Source organism: Dendrobates tinctorius, unplaced genomic scaffold (genome assembly GCF_039654945.1).
Source record: "Dendrobates tinctorius isolate UK_male_01 unplaced genomic scaffold, ASM3965494v1 ptg000035l, whole genome shotgun sequence".
In the NCBI taxonomy this organism is placed as follows: Eukaryota; Metazoa; Chordata; class Amphibia; order Anura; family Dendrobatidae; genus Dendrobates; species Dendrobates tinctorius.
This window is the reverse complement of record NW_027361703.1, coordinates 3,638,059-3,658,047: the sequence shown is the minus strand read 5'-3', so window position 1 is coordinate 3,658,047 and position 19,989 is coordinate 3,638,059. Positions and strand designations below refer to the sequence as shown.

The 19,989-nt window shown below is 46.0% G+C and overlaps 1 protein-coding gene across 2 annotated transcripts in view; it reads left to right on the top strand.

Annotated features, from left to right (window-relative positions):
- The window catches only part of TWF1 (twinfilin actin binding protein 1), a 61,068-nt gene extending 43,832 nt beyond the window's left edge, over positions 1–17,236 (top strand). For both annotated transcript variants that reach the window (XM_073573231.1, XM_073573230.1), the window contains 3 exons: positions 4,725–4,875; positions 5,997–6,118; positions 14,783–17,236. In XM_073573231.1, coding sequence (XP_073429332.1) covers positions 4,725–4,875; positions 5,997–6,118; positions 14,783–14,953 — 444 coding nt within the window. In that variant the 3' untranslated portion in view covers positions 14,954–17,236. The remainder of the gene's footprint in view (positions 1–4,724; positions 4,876–5,996; positions 6,119–14,782) is intronic.
- Positions 17,237–19,989: the final 2,753 nt, after the last annotated feature.

The window sequence follows — 19,989 nt, the reverse complement described above, 5'->3', positions numbered from 1 at the left end:
AGAAATAAAACATTATTATTATACATGCACGCCACTGTCCGCTACATCAGAAACTCTTGATTTTTTTTCTTTTGCTTTTATTTGATCTTTAACTTGCACAAGAATAAAATGTTTCTCAAAGAATTCTGTAGGTTTAGGGCTCACTCACACAAGCTTATAACACGGCTGATTGATATGCGCTATTTTATCGGGTATCATTCGGCCCAGTGTTATACTATAGAGAAGTACAGATCTGTGATGTATCCGATAACACTCAGCCCAATGTTATACTATAGGGCAGTACAGATTTGTTATATATCAGATAGCACTCAGCCCAATATTATACTATGGGGCAGTGCAGACCTGTGATGTATCAGACAGCACTCGGCCCAATGTTATACTATGGGGCATTACAGATCTGTGATATATCAGATAGCACTTGGCCCAATGTTATACTATGGGGCAGTACAGATCTGTGATATATCAGATATCACTCAGCCCAATGTTATACTGTGGGGCAGTACAGATCTGTGATATATCAGATAGCACTTGGCCCAATGTTATGATATGGGGCAGTGCAGATCTGTTATGCACATTATGCAAAAAAGGAATGGGGAACGGGAGAAGTCAGCTCACCATTTGCAGTCTCATTCCAAGAGTGAGTTCCACTCACGGAACCGCCTTGGCTTGGGCGTGCAAGTTCCAAAGAATGAAGAAAAAAGGTACTCCAGTGTGGAAAAATATAAAACTTCGTCTTTAATGGAAAAAAAAAACAGGCACAATGCAAACAACCTATAGATCCCAGAGTCAGGGCTGTGGAGTCGGTGTCATGGAAATTGAGGAGTCAGCGGTTTGGCTGACCAACTCCACAGCCCTGCCCGGAGAGCTACAAACCGACGCGTTTCGACACTCCGGTCTTAATTATGGTAGATGCCATCCGAATACAGTATGATTTACGTGGACACATACAGTGGCATTTAAAAGTTTGGGCACCCCTGGTCAAAATTACTGTTATTGTGACCAGTTAAGCAAGTTGAAGATGGAATGATCTCTAAAAGGGCTAAAGTTAAAGATGACACATTTTCTCTGTATTTTAGGCCAAAAAAATTATATATTGTCATTTTTTTACATTTTAAAAATTACAGTAAGGAAAATAAGCCAATGCAAAAGTTTGGGCACCCTGCATAGTTAGTACCTAGTAGCACTCCATTTTAAAAATATCACAGCTTGTAAACGCTTTTATTAGCCAGCCAAGAGTCTTTCAATTCTTGTTTGATGGATTTTCATCCATTCTTCCTTGGAAAATTCTTCCATTTCTGTGAGATTCCTGGGTCGTCTTGCATGCCACAGATTTTCAATGATGATCGAATCGGGGGACTGTGAGGGCCATTGAAAAACCTCTAGCTATCGCCTTTTGAGGTAGTCTATTGTGGATTTTGATGTGTGATCATTATCCATTTGTAGAAGCCATCCTGTTTTCAAATTCAGCTTTTTTACACATGGTGTTATGTTTGCATCAAGAATTTGTTGAAATTTCATTGACTCCATTCTTCCCTCTACCTGTGAAATGTTCCCAGTGCCATTGTCTGCAACACAACTCCAAAGCATGATTGATCCATCCCCATGCTTAATGGCTGGAGAGATGTTCTTTTCCTGAAATTCTATGCAATTTTTTCTCTGCACATACCTTTGATCATTGCGACCAAAGAGTTTTATTTTAACTTCAACGATTCACAGGACTTGTTTCTAAAATGCATTGGGCTTGTTTAGATGTTCTTTTGCATACCTCTGATGCTAAATTTTACGGTGAGGGTGCAGGAGAGGTTTTCTTCTGATGACTCTTCCATGAAGGCCATATTTGATAAGGTGTCTCTGAACAGTAGAACAATTACCACAACTCCAGAGTCTGCTAAATCTTTCTGAAGGTCTTTTGCACTCAAGTGGGGGTTCTGATATGCCTTTCTAGCATTCCTACAAGCAGCTCTCTCTGAAACTTTGCTTGGCCTTCCAGACCTTATCTTGACCTCCACTGTTCCTGTAAACTGCTATTTCTGAATTACATATTGAACTGAGGAAAGGACAACTTGAAAACACTTTGCTATCTTCTTATAGCCTTCTCCTGCTTTGTGGGCCTCCACCATTTTCATTTTCAGAGTGCTAGGCAGCTGCTTAAAAGAACCCATGGTGGCTGTTTTTTCGCACAAGGTTAGAGGAGGCTATGTGTTTCTAAACCTGTGGAATCTGCATCAGCTGGCTTTTCCTAACATTGAGGGTGAACAAGCCATATCCCTTACAGGCTAATTAAGGTCTGAAACCTTGGTCAGAGTTATCTGAGCACACAAATCTCCAAAGGTGCCCAAACTTTAGCATCGGACCATTTTTCTTTTTGTAATTTTAAAAATGTGAAAAAATGACTGTGTATTACTTTTTAGCCTAAAATACAAAACCAATGTGTCATCTTTAACTTTAGGCCTTTTAGAGATCATTTTATCTTCAACTTGCTTAACTGTTCACAATAACAGTAATTTTGACCAGGGGTGCCTAAACTTTTGCATGCCACTGTACAATGGAGAAATTACTTTCTCCATCTTCTCTGTACCTTTGATGCGATTTTCTCATGCGAGCGAATTGTGGCACAGCGCATTGATACTCGGCTCATACTTTGACAGCGTTTGAGCCGAGTGTCATTAGCATAATCTGCCCGATTCTCTCGCGTGAGAGAACATATACCAGTATGAGCGAGCCCTTAGATAGGGTTTTATTGTACAGTAGGGATGAGCGAGTATACTCGTTAGGATTCGGTACTCGGCGAGTAATGCGGTACTCGAATCCTAGCGAGTAAATTTCACTACTCGCCTCGCAATATTCGGATCTCCCGCCCGGCATGTGTTAGTCAATTACAGTAAAGCCGCTGCCGCCTTTGTTGTGGCGTTACTGTGATTGGATGGCCGCGCAGCGTCATAGTCATAGCCTATGAGTCATAAGCTATGACTGTGTGTGCGGAGAATGTGTGCGTCGGGCTGTGGGCTCTACCGGGCTGTGCGAGGCTGTGCCGTCCTCTGCCAGGCCTCCGGTCAGCACCTCCTATGGGCGCATGATGCAGCATGCGATCAGCGTACCCTATATTTAGCGTTGGGTACACTGGCCATGCGCTGGTTTGTTTGTGCCGGCGCATACGCCCTTTTTGCACTGCGCCGAGCATACAAAAATGCAACACAGTGCGTTTGGCGCACGTCGGCGCAGCGCAAAAAGGGCGCATGCGTCGTCAAAAACATGCCAGCGTACCCAACACTAAATATAAGGTACGCTGGTCGCATGCAGCGTCATGTGCCCATAGGAGAAGCTGACCGGAGGAGGCGCAGCCAGGGGCGGAGCTTAGCAGCGGCCCTGGCGCTGCGCCTCCTAACGCTAGTGTGAAACTAGCCTAAGAAAGCTGAGCGCACCGCTCCGAAGCCCTATAGTGAATGAATGGAGCGGTGGTTGGGCATGCTCACTGCTGCTCCATCCTAAAGGGAATACAGAGGTAAAAATGACCTTTTCTACTGATAAGGTCTCATTCCCACGTTTGTGTTGAAACATGTACGTGAAAAATGGCACTGACGTCATCAATGTTTTCCATCAGTGTGTCTGTTTTTACCATCAGTGTGGTCATCAGGGTTTTTCACAGACGGATAGAGGAAGAAATTACAGTTTTCTACTATACTTTGCATTGTTAAACAAGTACAGCAGACAGATGCCATTCATGTTCTGTATGTTTGTTTTTTCACGGACCCATAGATTTGTATTGACCATTTTCATCCGTCCTACCGGAAGTAAATGGACATGTCTCCGTGTGTTATGCTCGGGCACACAATCCGTGAAAAGCACCTTAGGTTATAATGGATACATCTTGTATTTGTGAAAAAACAGATACGCACGGAGGCCTCATTCCGATGTCAGTGTGCTATCTCAGCAGTCGGAACCATTCAGATCTGTACGTTCTCAAAGCTGCTGCCGGTAGAGAGGTCCTAGATGGCACGGTACCCTTTACTTTGGCAACTACAATAACTGCTTCCCCGTAGTGTATAAACCCAACATGAAGGAAAACCTTACACCACTAAAGACAAGTCACTGTCATATGTTCACACATTGCGTTTTATGCCTCGTTTTTTGGTGCGGATTACTTGTGTGATTTGTATACAGTACACATTTAATAAGTTAGCTTTATGCACCAAAAAAATGCAACAGTGTTTTTGCAGGTTCTCATGTCTTTTTATGGGTGAAAAAACTGCAAAAATGAAAGACCTGACTTACTGCAGATTTAATACACTGCAGTTTTCCAATTTAAGCAGTAAAAGAAAAACAAGTTTGTGTATGAGACTTCTGAAATCTCATAGCTGTTGCTGATACTGTGAAAAGTAGCTTTTAATTTGTATAAAAAAGCTGCCAAAAAACGCAATGTGTGAACACGGCCTCATACTGTATGAGCGCATTCTTGTAGTTTTCTAGAATTGCTTACTAAAACTGCATACTTTACATTCAGCTGTAAGGTAAAGTACATGTTAGTCCTAATATTTCCCTTTTACTTGCACACATGTATATGTTGTTCATTCAAATATATAGAACAGGTCAGCTGTGAATGTCATTTCCCAGGCACAGCCTATTTGCATGTCCTCTAGCACTATGTAAAACTGTGGTATATGCCCTAATGCATTTCATGTCATGTATTCACCTATCCTCTTTATTAACACTTTATTTCTTCTTAGAAAATCGACATACAGAATGAAATCATAGTTTTGGCAAACACTGCATACACAGAAGTGAAGGACTTGCCAGCAAGGGTTCCGAAAGATGCTGCACGATACCACTTTTTCCTGTACAAGCATTCCCATGAAGGGGATTACTTGGATTCTATAGGTACTGGACTTGCTTTTATCAATCATTTGAAATGATTTCTCTTTTCAGGTAACTAAGCATTCATTCAGGAGATCTGTTGTTCCTTAATTAAAGAAGTTGTCCTGCAAACAAAGTCCATTTTAATCAATAGATCCTGGAATAGTTGTAAATTCCACAATTGGATGTGTTTAGATAAAATGTCCCTGTGCTGAGATAATCTTATCGTGCCCCTGCTGTGTGCTGTGTAATGGCCGTGTATGACCGTACAGGGACATGGTCTGATCATACCACAGCTCCTGGGCAGGGGAGGAAGCAAAAGAGAATACAGACAGGACAGCAGGGGATCACAGCTAATGATTTTTGTGTAAAACAAGTTTAAAAACAGGTAGAGAAATATTTTACTTTACAGAAAGCATCAGCTGTGATCCCCTGCTGTCCTGTCTGTATACTGTTTTGTGTTCTTCCTTGCCCAGGAGCTGTGGTATGATCAGATCATGTCCCTGTACGATCAGACACAGCCATTACACAGTACACAGCGGGGGCACAATTCAAAGATTATCTCAGCACAGGGACATCTTATTTAAACACATCCAATTGTGGAAATTATCATTCCAAGATCTATTAAAGTGTACTTAATTTGTGGGACAACACCTTTAACTCATTAAATACATTTTAATAAATGGAGCTATACTGATTAAATTATTATTGACTACTTGGACAACCCCTTCTTAAAGGTAATCTGTCAAGTTTTTGCTATGTAATCTGAAGACAGAAGGATATAAAGGATGTGTCACTTGTCAGAGTGTGTGCGATTGTTTACTGTGTAGGATTTATCACTAAGGGATTAACATTGCCAGACTACACTAGTCTCCACCTGTGCTAAGCAGCTCACTGTCTGTGGACTTTGTACATACAGAAGCTGGTGTGGGCGGAGTTAGCTTTATCAGCTCAGCTTCATTTTAAATCTAAAAACTGATTGTATCATAACTGCTGCACCCAGTAAACGAAGTGATACATCCCTGGAGAGTCAGGGTCTCTTTGCCTATGCTGCTCTCAGATGAGGTAGATGGTGATTATCTGCATCCAGAATATAATTTTTAACCCTTTATTCTTAGAGATGTGTTTTTATTATATCTTTACAGTGTTTATTTATTCCATGCCCGGGTATAACTGCAGTATACGAGAGCGAATGCTTTATTCCAGTTGCAAGAGCCCATTGTTAGATGTAATTGAAAAACAGATAATGATGGAAATTGTCAAAAAGGTAATGTTGCCTTGTTCAGAGTACTTGCATCGGTTATTTTATGTTGCTGCAGACCTTAGTGATTTTTAATTTGAGCTTTGTAACTGCACACACAAACAGTTTGTCACTCTTCAGCTTGTACTGTGTACTCTAGGTAGTGTCTGGGGTGATCCTATTTCCATTTTAGCACTGTGGCTGCATTGACCAGTTTTTTATTTCTTTATTAATATTTTGGCAGGTTAAAGCAGTTGTCTACTACTTGGGCAACCGTTTCTCAATTTCTATATTCCTCCATATAAAATAAAAACAACCTATACTTTCCTCCTGTGACGCTGACGCAGGGACTCCCAGGGGTCACAAGATGTTATGTCACATGAGCCCTGCACCCATTCCGCTAATGGGCCGCTTCACTGTTGCCTCCTTCAGACATAACTAATGTCCGGAGGTGGTGTGAGAGCAGAAGCAGTTCTGGAGTGAAGCAGGCAATTATTGACCAATGTTGGGGTACAAGGATCCCTTGACATAACATTCCGCGAGACTCCACGCCAACTTCTCTGGAAGTGAGTATAGGCTGTTTTAGTTTTATATGGGGGGCCGATAGCAATTAAGAAGGGATTGTCCGAGTAGGGGACAACCTTTTTAACTTTGAAAGATGAGGCTGTATCTGTGGGTCTGTCAAAGATCACATCAAGATCAAAGGGTGTAATAATCTGTGAGGTCACATGTAGAGATGAGCGGATCAGACGAAGTTCAAATTCACTGGTTTTCCTGAGTTCTACAGAGAAAATCTATGAATTTAAAGTTCCTTACTGTGCTCATCGGTTTTTCCAAATTTTAGAGCATTGTAAACATAAGTAAAAACAAAAATATTAATATTCCACTCTCTCAACCACTCCTGCTGCTCCCTGCCCACTGTCCAGTCGTCCTCCCCTTCGTTGTCACATCTCCAGACCGTGTTCACTCTAAGCTGGAGCTGCAAGTATGTCCAGGCGCATGAGCAGTGAATTCCAGGGTCTGCTTGCGGCAAGACTAGCATAGTGGGTAAATTGCGACTGAGTACTGGACAAAAAGGCAACATCACTTACCTGCCCAGATCTAGGAACAAATGCACTGCAGGGTGCAGCCAGCCCATAAAGCAAGATGTCAGCAACACAGGTGCAAAATACCAGATTAGCAGTCACTCTCCACCTTACCTGGGCAGGTAAGTGTTGCTGCCTTTTTGTCTGCTGTTTAAAAATTAATTTTTGGAGACCTTGAGTCTTCTTTAGTGGCCTTGCTATTTAGTTTAGGCGACTGAGTACTGGACAGCGAGCAGAGCGCAGTGAGGTTGGTCAGAAAAGTAAGATGGTGACAAAAGGTGAAGAAAAAACATACCTCACCGCTCATGTTTACAGCCATCCCGATTGTTTCCTACCCCTGTCAGGTCTTTTGCGTGTCGAATATCTGACCCATTGTGCTCTCTAAATTGGGACTTCTGGCTGACGGTAGGCCCCGGAGCAGGCGCAGTGAACTCCTGTGCACGCTCGTTGCATGAAGTCCCAGCCTACAGTGAAAACCGGGCACAGATGTGACACAACGGAGTCGTGGAGGACCATACAGAGGTCAGAAAGCAGCGGGGATAGCCAGAAGAGTGTTTTTTGTTTTTTTGGCTTTTAAATTTTTTTTTAACCTTTTGCTGATCCTATGCTGTTCAGAAAGATGGTGTTTGCAGCAAGCTGTTATTTTGCTGAATCTGCTCAGAGTAAATTACAAAAATGTCCATGTTCTCCAGAATTCAAATTTCTCGTTCGCCTTATTGGGGGACACAGAGACCATGGGTGTATGCTGCTGCCACTAGGAGGCTGACACTATGCACAAAAAAAGGTTAGCTCCTCCTCCGCAGTGTACACCCCACCGACCGGCAGGAAGTTCCTCAGTTTAGCTTAGTGTCAGTAGGAGGTGGACACGGGTCTTTTATTAGACCCCTATCTACCTCGTCGTGCGTCGTTCCTTTACAGGTTTCGGAGGGATACGGAGTGAACAGTCACATCCGTACTCCCACAAAGAGACTATGAGTACGGCGTGTACTGCCACCCCGTATCCTCATAGGTCTCCGCGGCAGGACCAGGAGCCTCGCACAGGTGCGTGCCAGCTATACGGACGGTCCTTGCCCCCCGCCTCCCACCATCTCGCCTACCAGAGCCTGACGGTTGGACGAGGCGTGGATTCCATAAAGACGACAGACAGCGTGGGATTCGCAGGTACCTTTATTGTGGCCCCCGGCCTGGGTGAGTATGCGATCTAGCGGCCCCCCGGCATTTTCATCCTAGGGCGGTCGCCAGGGGACCACGGTAGGGCCTGCGCGCCCGCTTCTCCCCACGGTCGCCGCATCCATGAAGGCCCCTTTTCTTTCGGGCCTTGTTCTGCGCCCCCCCCCCGTTTCTTCTTCATCCCGGCAGGGGTATACAGGGGTCGGGCTGTGGGAAGCAGGGACGCGGCCCGGGGTTGCGGCCCGGTGTTGCGGCGCATCTTCCGCGCCGACCCCCTGCTGACAGGCGGCCGGCGCTATTAATTTAGGCCCCGGCTTCATCTCGGGCCTACCGCTGCGTCGCGGCCACGCCCCCTGCCCCTTTCTTCTAAGCGGGCTTCTCTCCCGCCCGTCCTAGGCCTTCCCAGCCCTTTTGCCTCACACCAGCCTGCTATTGGACAGCGGGCGGTGCTAAGGGGATCTCTGCGGCGAGCTCCGCCCTTCTTCTCCCTCTGGCAGCGCGCCCTTTCCCTGGTGGTCGCCATCTTCTCAGCCTGCCAGCCGGACCTCATTCCCTGCCGGATTTCGGTCGCTGGGCCTTTTTTTTTTTTCAGCCGGATTGGCCTGGCCTCATCCTGCAGCCAGATCAGAGAGCGTCGCCCTTGGGGACACCGGACCGTGAGTAGCTCTGCACCTGCAGACTGACACCCTTCTCTGCCTTCTATCCCCCAACCAGCCGGCACTGCCTCTCTTTTCACTATGTCCAACGCTAAGTCTGATCGTACCCGCTCTGCGTCCAGCCCGAAGCCGCTCAGGAGCCATCCATAGCCCCAGGGGCGAGTGAGCCCCCCATGCCGGGTTGGGCCTCCTCTCAATCACAGTCAGTGGCAGACCTCATCAAGGTGTCTCAGTCCCTAGTAGCCGTTCTGGACAAGTTGCCCTTGGGAGCTTCGGTGGGACCCAGCACGTCTCAGGACGTCCCATCTGAGCCAGCCAGCGGCAGTCGCAAGAGGCCCAGGCAGGACCTCCAGGCGGAGTCCTCCCCTCGTCCTATCTCACCCCATAGTCCCCAGCAGTCTCCCTCTCGGGCCTCCTCCCCGGAGTCAGGCGAAGCGCTTTCGGAATCGGAAGGGGTCTTAGAGCTGGATTCGGACCAGGATGCGAACATGAAGGTTACGGTGCAAAACCTCATTGCCGCGATTCACCATACCTTTGACATCGCTGACGCCCCTGCGAAATCCTCAGATCAGGAGGTTTCGTCCAGACGGGCGGAAACACCATCCAGGGTGTTTCCCTTCCATTCTGAGTTTGGAAAGATTTTTACAAAGGAGAGAGAAGATCCGACCAGACGCTTTCAAGGAGGAAAGCGTCTCGGCGTGCTGTACCCGTTTGCTAAAGAGCTCACGGACAACTGGGCCGCTTCTCCCTCGGTGGACCCTCCCGTGTCCAGACTTTCTAATAATACGGTCCTTCCGCTGTCAGGTGTGGCGTCGCTAAAAGATTCTAATGATAGGATCATAGAATCTCTAGCAAAATCTGCCTTCGAAGCGGCATCAGCAGCGGTATTTGTTTCTTCTTGGGCAGCAAAGGCCATATCCACTTGGGCAGATGACCTTCGGCAGGGCATTCTGGATAAGGCACGACCAGAGCATTTGGCCGATCTCGCCAATCAGATTTCCCATGCGGGGGATTATCTGCTTTCTGCCTCCTTGGATGCCGCATCTTGCGCAGTTCAGGCGTCAAGTAACATCGTGGCAATCCGACGTACAATTTGGCTCAAGGCCTGGCAGGCGGACTTGTCCTCTAAAAAGTCTCTGACCAATCTGCCTTTTCAGGGAGTGCGTCTCTTCGGATCACAATTGGATCAGATTATTAAGGACGCTACCGGAGGTACGAGTTCTCTTCTCCCCTCCGAGCCTCGCAGACCTCCTCCAAGGCGTCAGTTTCGTCCCTGTCGGACTTTCCGCCGTTTCAATACGGCGGAAAACCCTTCCAACAAGCAAAGGCCACAGGCACGTCAGGAAAGAAAGAAGGTTTCCTTCAGGCCCACTCCGTCCTGGCGGTCCCACTCTTCCCAGGGAAGACCGTCCAGATCTAGATCTGGACGGTCTACGTCCGCATGACTACCATCGGTCTCCCGTGGGTCCCTTCCAATTGGGAGGTCGACTTCTCTTCTTCAGCGACGTCTGGCTCGCCTCAGTAGAGGACGCTTGGGTCAGAGAGGTTGTATCAACAGGATACAAAATAGAGTTCATTTCTCTTCCACGGGATCGTTTCTTACAATCCCGTCCGCCGAGGGATCCGGCCTTGGTCCCGGGGTTCGGTTCGGCCATCGCCTCTCTTCTCAGTTCCGGGGTGATTGTGCCCGTTCCCGAATCGGAACGCTTCACAGGGTTTTATTCAAACCTGTTTGTGGTGCCGAAAAAGGACGGGACAGTTGACCCATCTTGGATCTCAAGTTACTCAACAAGAGAGTTCGCCTTCGCCACTTCCGGATGGAGTCAGTTCGCTCGGTAATTGCTTCCATGGAGGAGCAGGAATTCATGGGTTCCATAGACATCCAAGATGCCTATCTACATGTGCCCATATTTCCCGGACATCAGAAGTTCCTGCGGTTTGCGATTCTTCACGAACATTACCAGTTCGTCGCGCTTCCTTTCGGGCTCGCCACCGCTCCCAGAGTCTTCACGAAGATTATGGCGGCGTTGATGGCCTTGTTGAGGATCAGAGGTCTCGTTCTTTTTCCGTACCTCGACGATATCCTGATCAAGGCCCCCTCCTTTCAACAGGCCCGCCTAAGTGTGGCGATCGTTCTAGACACCCTGTCCAGTTTTGGGTGGATCGTCAACCGGGAAAAGTCCTGTCTGGTCCCTACTCAACGTCTTGTGTTTCTGGGCCTTCTGTTCGACACTCGTCGGTCAAGGGTATTTCTCCCACAAGACAAGATTCTTTCCCTGCAGCAGGGCGTGCGATCATTACAGATCACACGATTTCCATCCCTCAGGTCAGCCATGAGGGTCCTGGGGAAGATGGTGGCGGCGATAGAGGCAGTTCCCTTTGCCCAATTTCACGCCAGGCCACTCCAGCAGGCCATTTTGTCCAGGTGGAACAGGTCGGCTCTGTCTCTGGATCGTCCGGTTCGCCTTTCCTGCCGCATCAAGCGGTCTCTCAACTGGTGGTTGACGTCTCCCCTCATTCTCTTGGGGCGGTCTTTTCCCGTTCACTGGCAGATTGTCACTACGGACGCCAGCCTCATCGGCTGGGGTGCAGTGTTCCGCAATCACACTGTTCAGGGTCGATGGTCGACTCAGGAATCAGCTCTGCAGATCAATGTCCTAGAGATACGGGCGATCCATCTAGCTCTCGTCCACTGGGAAAGGCGCCTCAAGGGCCTGCCTGTCAGGATTCAGACAGACAATGCCACAGCGGTGGCATATATCAACCGCCAAGGGGGGACACGGAGTGTCTCAGCCCTGGCGGAAGTGTCCAGAATTCTTCAATGGGCAGAGACCTTTGTTCCAACGATTTCCGCGGTTCACATTCCCGGCGTGGACAACTGGGCCGCCGATTTCCTCAGCCGCGAGGGTCTCGCGGCAGGGTAATGGTCCCTACAGCCGGAGGTGTTTCATCTGCTCTGCCGTCGGTGGGGAACCCCGGATGTAGACCTCATGGCATCTCGCCTCAACAGGAAAGTACCACAATTCGTGTCCAGGTCTCGGGACCCTCTGGCAGTGGGCGCCGACGCTCTGGCCGTCCCTTGGTCACAGTTCGTGCTCCCCTACCTGTTCCCTCCTCTGCCTCTTCTTCCCAAGTTGTTGAAGAAAATCAAAGCAGAGGGGATTCCAGTCATCCTCATCGCCCCGAATTGGCCCAGAAGGTCTTGATTCGCAGACATTGTCAACCTTCTCGCGGACGCCCCCTGGAAGCTTCCCGACGGGCAGATCTGCTGTCTCAAGGCCCGATTTGCCACCCCAATTCTCGGTCGCTCAATTTAACGGCGTGGCTGTTGAGACCGAGGTTTTGAGACGGGCAGGAATCTCTGATCGGGTAATTCATACCATGATCCGCGCCAGAAAGCCTTCTTCTTCGAAGACCTATTACCGTACTTGGAAAGCCTATTTCTCCTGGTGTGAGGCCAATGACATCGCGCCCTTGGTTTTTTCGCTCCCTTCTATTCTAGCGTTTCTTCAGGCAGGGCTGGATGCGGGGCTTGCTCTCAGTTCCTTGAAGGGTCAAGTTTCGGCACTGTCCATTTTATTTCAGAAAACGCTGGCCTCCCGGCCCCAGGTCAAAACCTTCCTCCAGGGTGTGGCTCACACGGTTCCTCCGTACCGAGCTCCCGTGGATCCTTGGGATCTTAATTTGGTTCTTCAGGTTCTGCAGGGTCCTCCTTTTGAACCTCTCGGGGACGTTTCCCTTTCCCTCCTTTCTTGGAAAGTGGCCTTTCTGGTGGCCATTACCTCCATCCGGCGCGTGTCGGAATTAGCGGTACTTTCTTGCCACTCTCCTTTTTTGGTCCTTCATCAGGACAAGGTAGTTCTGCGGCCTCCGCCCTCTTTTCTTCCGAAGGTGGTATCTTCGTTTCACCTCAATGAGGACATTGTTCTGCCATCCTTCTGCCCGAGCCCAGCTCACCCTCGGGAGCGGTCTTTGGACAAGCTGGACCTAGTCAGGGCATTGAGAGTCTATCTAGCCCGGACGACTTCCTTGTGGAAGTCAGACTCTCTGTTCATCACCCAGCCTCAAAGGCCACTATTGCACGCTGGATCAGATCGGCAATTTTGGAGGCATACCGGGTCAAGCATCGAGTGGCCCCTCCAGGGGTCAGAGCGCACTCTACCCGGGCGGTGGGGGCCTCCTGGGTGGTGCGCCACAGAGCTTCCGCGCTGCAGCTTTGCAATGCTGCAACGTGGTCATCGGTTCACACCTTTGTGAAATTCTACAGGGTCCACACCTACGCTTCGGCGGACGCCAGCCTATGTAGAAGGATTCTGCAGGCTGCGGTGGCGAGTCCACTGGCCTGATGGAAGTTTGTTTCCCACCCCAGGGACTGCTTTGGGACGTCCCATGGTCTCTGTGTCTCCCAATAAGGCGAACGAGAAAACAGGATTTTTTGGGTTGCTTACCGTAAAATCTGTTTCTCGGAGCCTTCATTGGGGGACACAGCACCCTCCCATGTTCTACAACTCCTGTTCTTATGTTTGTCGGTTTGTTACAGTTGAGTTGTTTGTTCTGCTTTCAATCTATTCTGTTACTTCTCCTACTGCTTTCTCACTAACTGAGGAACTTCCTGCCGGTCGGTGGGGTGTACACTGCGGAGGAGGAGCTAACCTTTTTTTGTGCATAGTGTCAGCCTCCTAGTGGCAGCAGCATACACCCATGGTCTCTGTGTCCCCCAATGAAGGCTCCGAGAAACAGATTTTACGGTAAGCAACCCAAAAAATCCTGTTTTTTGTAAAAGTCAAATACATTTGCTCATCTGTAGTCACATGTTGAACCTCTAAGCAACTAAAGGCCTCTCTCACAATGGAAAATGTTAGTGTTCATGAATCCTCCATCAGGACGGCTTGTCATCATTGATGAAACAATTCAATAAATTTTACTAGGAAAATGTCAGGACGTCTGTCCATGATGTGAATCTTAACAAAACTACCCCAAGCACACAAAAGAATGGATTAAGGCTGTGTGCACACGCTGCGGATCTGCAGCGGTTTTGGTCCTGTGGATCTGCAACAGTTTCTGCTGCGGTGTACAGTACCATTATTCCCTATGGGAAATGGAAACCGCAGTGCAGACGGTGAGGATTTTTCCGCGCGGATTTGCTGCGGTTTCTAATTCGCAGAAAGAATTGACATGTTTCTGCGGATTCCGCTGCGGTTTACCATCTCCTTCATTGTAGAGGTGATAAACCGCAGGCTAGTCCGCAGATAATCCGCGGGTCTTTTGACCTGCGGATTTACCTGCAGATTTTGCTAAATCCGCGCGGATCAATCCGCAGCATGTGCACACACCCTAAGAGTAAAGTTAGTTTTGGAAAAGTCAAGTCAAATTCCTGACGTAAATCCTATAGAAACATGGTGGAAGGACCGAACATGGACAGTTCATGGGAGAAAATCCACTAACATAACATAATAGAACAGTCGATGTACACGACTTCTCACTAATCGCCGGAAACATTTAGCTCCACAAGTGGTTCACACCTGGTACTGAAAGCAAAGGTTCACATACTTTTGCCGCTCACAGACGTGACGTTGGATAATTTTTCTGATTTAGAAAAATTGCAAAGTCTAATATATTTGACTAACTTATTTGATTTGGTTCTCTTTATCTTTTGGGAGTTGAGTGAAATTCTGAAGTAATTTTTGGGTCAAATTTATGTAGAAAAATAGAAAATTGTGAAGACTCGCACGCTTTCAGGCACCACTGATTGGTAAATAATTTTTATTTTATTTGTACAGCTTGAAATAGATAATGGAGATGAACTGACCTCCGATTTCCTCTATGATGAAGTCCACCCAAAGCAACATGCACACAAACAAAACTTTGCAAAGCCTAAGGGTCCAGCTGGAAAGAGAGGCATCAGGAGGCTCATCAGAGGTCCTGCAGAAGCCGAAACGGCCATTGACTAGAACTGTATAGCGGGATCTTCATGTGTGGAGAGGTGAACAGTGGCCATTCCACCCCGGTGTTCATCTATGCACACTACATTATGATGTTTTCAGTTTGTCATTCCTCCACTCCTGTCACTTTCGACTCCTGTCCTGAAGCATTTTGATGATTGCTCCACTGCACTACGTTCTCTCCTACATAAAAAAGCAATATGGTCACCAGTAAAAGAAGGAGCTCACGACAATGCATTAGTGGTATGCACATAATAAGGGGGAATTGACACTATTACTAATATATGTTTGTATTTGTGGCAATTATGCTTTTTACTAAATGAGGAAATCTCAATGGCTTCCCTTTCCTATTTCCACCACCAAGGTAGACTTTATCATAGCTTAGTACCATGCAATGCATTTTTCATTTTTTCCAATGTTTGTAACATATTGAAACGAAACTCTTGTACAATTGTAAAATTTGACTACGAACATACTATACTATAGCTATCAGTACACTAATCGGTTGCCTCGGCAAATCCATTGCTGGTTATCTACAGCTCACTGTATCTTGTGTACAGTGTCCTACACAGGTCAATATATCCCCTAAGAAGGCGAAACCAAGTCTCGCCTCTCCCAAAGATCTGTGTTGCTACCTTTATGCAAATGGAAGAAGTTATACAAAATAGTCTATAGCTTTGCTTCGAATAAAGGAACCTCTAAATATTTTCCCTCGAAGATAAAGCAGATAGGTACCCCTCAGGTATTTATACAGTGCAAGGTTGTATTGGTAACAGCACTACAATAGGGGATTGTTTAAAGGGAATCTATCAGCTGGTTTTTGCTATGTAATCTGAGAGTACCTTAATGTAAGAGCAAATACTGTGATTACAGTGATATCACTTAGGGTACCGTTACACTTAGCGATGCACCAGCGATCCCGACAACTATATGGATCACTGGTGCATCGCTAAGTGGTCGCTAGTGAGCTGCCACACAGGAAGATCTCACCAGCGACATAGCAGGGGTCGGGGGTCGCTACTTACCTGTCAGACGCGGCGATCCTGACGTCGCTCGTCGGCGCCACAGGAAGCGCCCGGCGAGAAATGATCCAGGACCTTCTCGCGCGATCAGCGATGAGCTGCGGGGGAGCCGGTCTGAGGTAAGTATCACATGTAGCGATATCGCTAGCAATATCGCTGCTACATCACAAAATCGGTGACGTTACAGCGATATTGCTATCGATATCGCTATGTGTAACGGGGGCTTTAGTAAGCTGTGATTTGCTGTCCCCATACAATCGGCGTTTTATCAGCAGGAGATAATCACCAGAGGACAACCTGCCTCCTAGGGCAATCATGCCCCCAGCACTGATTAGCAGCCTCTTGTCACTGTACAATGTGCACAGAAATCAGAGGGGTGCGGATGCACAGCATAGAAAACTCTGCTGCACCCAGTAAACTACGGTAAGTGATATATCCCTGGAATCGGGGTCTCTGTCTATACATCATGCTGCTGTCAGGTTACATAGCACAAACCTGTTGACAGTTTCTCTTTAAATTGGTTGTATCCAATGTGTCTGTTCACTTCCATATAATGTAAATCTCTCAGGAATTTATCCTAGCAGCAAGAAGTGAAAATGTTTCCTCTGCAGGTCTTCATACCCTTTCTGGCAAAAGTATTGAACAGGACGTAGACCGCCATCTACAGCTATGTAGGTGAACCCTAAAAATGTTGTCAACTTTGGACAACCGTAGGAAATGTCCCTTAGTAATCTGATAGAGGGGGATCGTTGTTGTGACACCATGATTGGCTTCTCCAGCAGCGAAGTAACAATAACCAAAACTTGAATTTAGCAGGTGTTTTGCTGCTCCTTGCCTTGCTATTGATGGAAATTGGCCACGTTAGTCATTGGCCTGTGTTGTGGCGCTCAGGACAAGTTCTGCTGCTGCTTTTTTGTGTGATCTATGCATTCTATTGAATAGAGCAATATAACACTGAAAATACTCAGCCGCAGTGGCCACTTTATTAATGCATTTGTGTATCCTCCCACTTGTGAAATGCAGGTACAGTGGAATCGCCACACAGCCTGAAACTGACATTTCAGCCACAAGTGCCGATGTCTTATTTTGAACTTTTTTACTTCTGTATTGCACACAGTTTATACAGTATGTCACATCATGGTTACAATTATTGTTTTATATTGACCCCGTAGCGGTATAATGGGCAGGTCATATTTGTAAGCCCTTGACTACCACAGCGGTTCAGTTGTATTCAGCTGTGGCGCAGAATAAAGTGTTTTTTCCCTCTTCATCTTTTACTATGCGTTCTTTTAATCAGCTTTTTTTTTTCACAGCCTTGATTTCTTGGAACCAAAGATTTATCTGTTGTGAAAAAAACCTTTTTCGATGTTTTAAAGGGATAACGCAATAATATTGATTTTCTGCTCTGCCGTTAGTTGGTCACGTCATAATCTCTGCATCCACCGAGTGAGTATGTATGAAAACCACAGAAAACATGGTGGAGACTCGGATGGTCATTATGTAATATAACTGTGCTCCTCTTTGACAAACATTATCAAAGGTGTTCTTAAGTGATGAGCGAGTATACTCGTTGCTCGGGTGGTCTCCGAGTATTTTGGCGTGCTCGGAGATTTAGTTTGTGCCGACGCAGCTTCTTGATTTGTGGCTGCTAGACAGCATGATTACATGTGAGGATTCCCTAACTAACAGGCATCCTACACATGTATTCAGGCTGTCCAGCAGCCACAAATCATGTAGCTGCGTCGGCACAAACTAAATCTCCAAGCACCCCCAACTCGGCAGACACCCGAGCATGCTTGCGAAAACCCAAGCAACGAGTATATACTCCCTCATCACTAGTATTCTTCTATTTTTTTTTTTTTAGAAGTATTGAAATTGCAGAGTACTACGCTTTTTTTTACACTTCTAAAGGAAAATATGGATCCTTTTCCTAAAGATGGCCATATGTAAGCATAGTCGTGCTACATCATACACTACATCTGACATTTGTGGCCCCCCATTTTGGGCTTTTTAAATGTATCCATTCTGCGGATACGAAGATCGCAATGTCCTTAATAGATACATCGCTGCCATGGCTGACAGACAGGATTTTATTAGAATTTTTAGATTTTTATTTTCCAGGAATCTGACTACATTCTAAGCACATTGCCATTGATTGGTCCTTTGTTTAGATGTGGGGTCTGATCAAATCTAGGTGCAATCCTACAGGGTTTGATCCACAATTGAGCCCCTTTATCCTGGAACTTAATGATGGTGCGAGATAATAGTAAATCTGTCATGTGTCTTATGTATCAGAAGATCATTTGGCTGAATTTTCCCTATTAATGTGTTTCTCCCCCAAGTCTTCTAGAACGCAACTGTTTTTCAGCTGAGGATCTTTTTCACAAGTGTGGCGAACTTTACCTAGAACCAGGCCTTTAGTTTTGCTTGCAGGTAGCAGCCATTAATAAAATCTTACTGATTTTGGAATTCTTTCATAGAGTACTTTTTTCTATGCTTTCAATCTGGAAATTTACCTATAAACTGTTTTATTGAAATGGCATGTCTTACAACCTTTGCTGATTTATGCAAATTTCTAATAGAATAATTACATTTTTACTGCCTTTTGTTTCACCTGTATGTATGATTATGGAATGATATGAATTTGAAAGAAACAAAAAAAATCTACATATGAAGAATATTTGTGAATAAACTCAACCCAAAAGCATTGAATTTGGCTTGTAGATTCCTTTCCACTTACCTGATTGCTTTACTTTTTTACTGTCACATGTAGCCAGCAATCAAAGCTGGTTTCAGTTAATTACTTGTAATACTCTCGCATCAAAATGTTTGATTTTTTTTTTATTATTATTGCAGGATTATATTTAATTGCTATCAGCAGGTACTGGTCTAACTGGGCTCACATACAATATATAATCGAGAATCCAATCAGACTGGTGGTGGGCTCTGTAACCCTGATTTATCAGCATTCAGACCACACACCAAGCATAGAACAGAACACAAACAGACTTAATAAAATCAGATTTGTGTCTCCTCAGTTCAGATGACTTTGAGTTGGGCATGCACACACTGGTATTCGTGTCATCTATTAATTTTGTATACATGTAGCCTTGAGTGGCAGGGGGCCCTTGATCTACTATATTGTATCTTGACATCTACCGTAGGTGGCAACAGCATAAATAATGCTGGAAATTCAATCAGCCTTGAGTCAAGCCACCTACTACCAAGTGGCAAAGCGGCATATAGGCACATGGCACACATCATACAGAGGAACATTAATTTGTATATCAATACTTATTTTTTTAATCTTTGGATTGTGTAAATCCAGCTGTCTTGTGAGCAACAAACAGCTGATCATTGGGGTTACTCCGTGTCAACCCCCACCAATCTGATATTGAGGAACTATTCTTGCTATAGGTAATATATTAAGCCTAAACTCCTTTAACCCCTTAACCCTTGTATCATATGTTAGGTATCCTTTGATGCAGGCTCAGGAGCTGAGCCTGCATTTTTTTTTTACTGATAGATGATGCCTGTGTTCAGTCTTTAACAGCAGCGTGTGGAGTGAAGACCTGCATTTCTGTCATGACCATACATACACCTTTAAAAGCCTGCCAGTGGCTGACATTGTTAGGAGACTTTGATTTTATAATCCTATATAATTTTAATACCATAGTAGTGCTGTATATAGTATAAGCAATTGACTGCATGCTCCAGTAACATAAGTGACTACCCTGACAGACTGAGGATACTACTTTCCTGCTACCCTGACAGGCTGAACTCTCTTCCTCATCGATTGTGGGGGACACGTTCCCAGCATCCAGACATACTGGAGGAAAAAACCTTCCTTGCCTCCCTTATTACTTATTATATATATATATATATATATATTAGAAAATATAGCAGTTTTAATCTTGGGACAACTACCACTGGCCATATCACAATTCATCATGACGCCGGTCAGCTGCATGCGACCTTATAGTACCCCTGATTCTCCCCATCCTCCTCAAATACCTCAGGAGC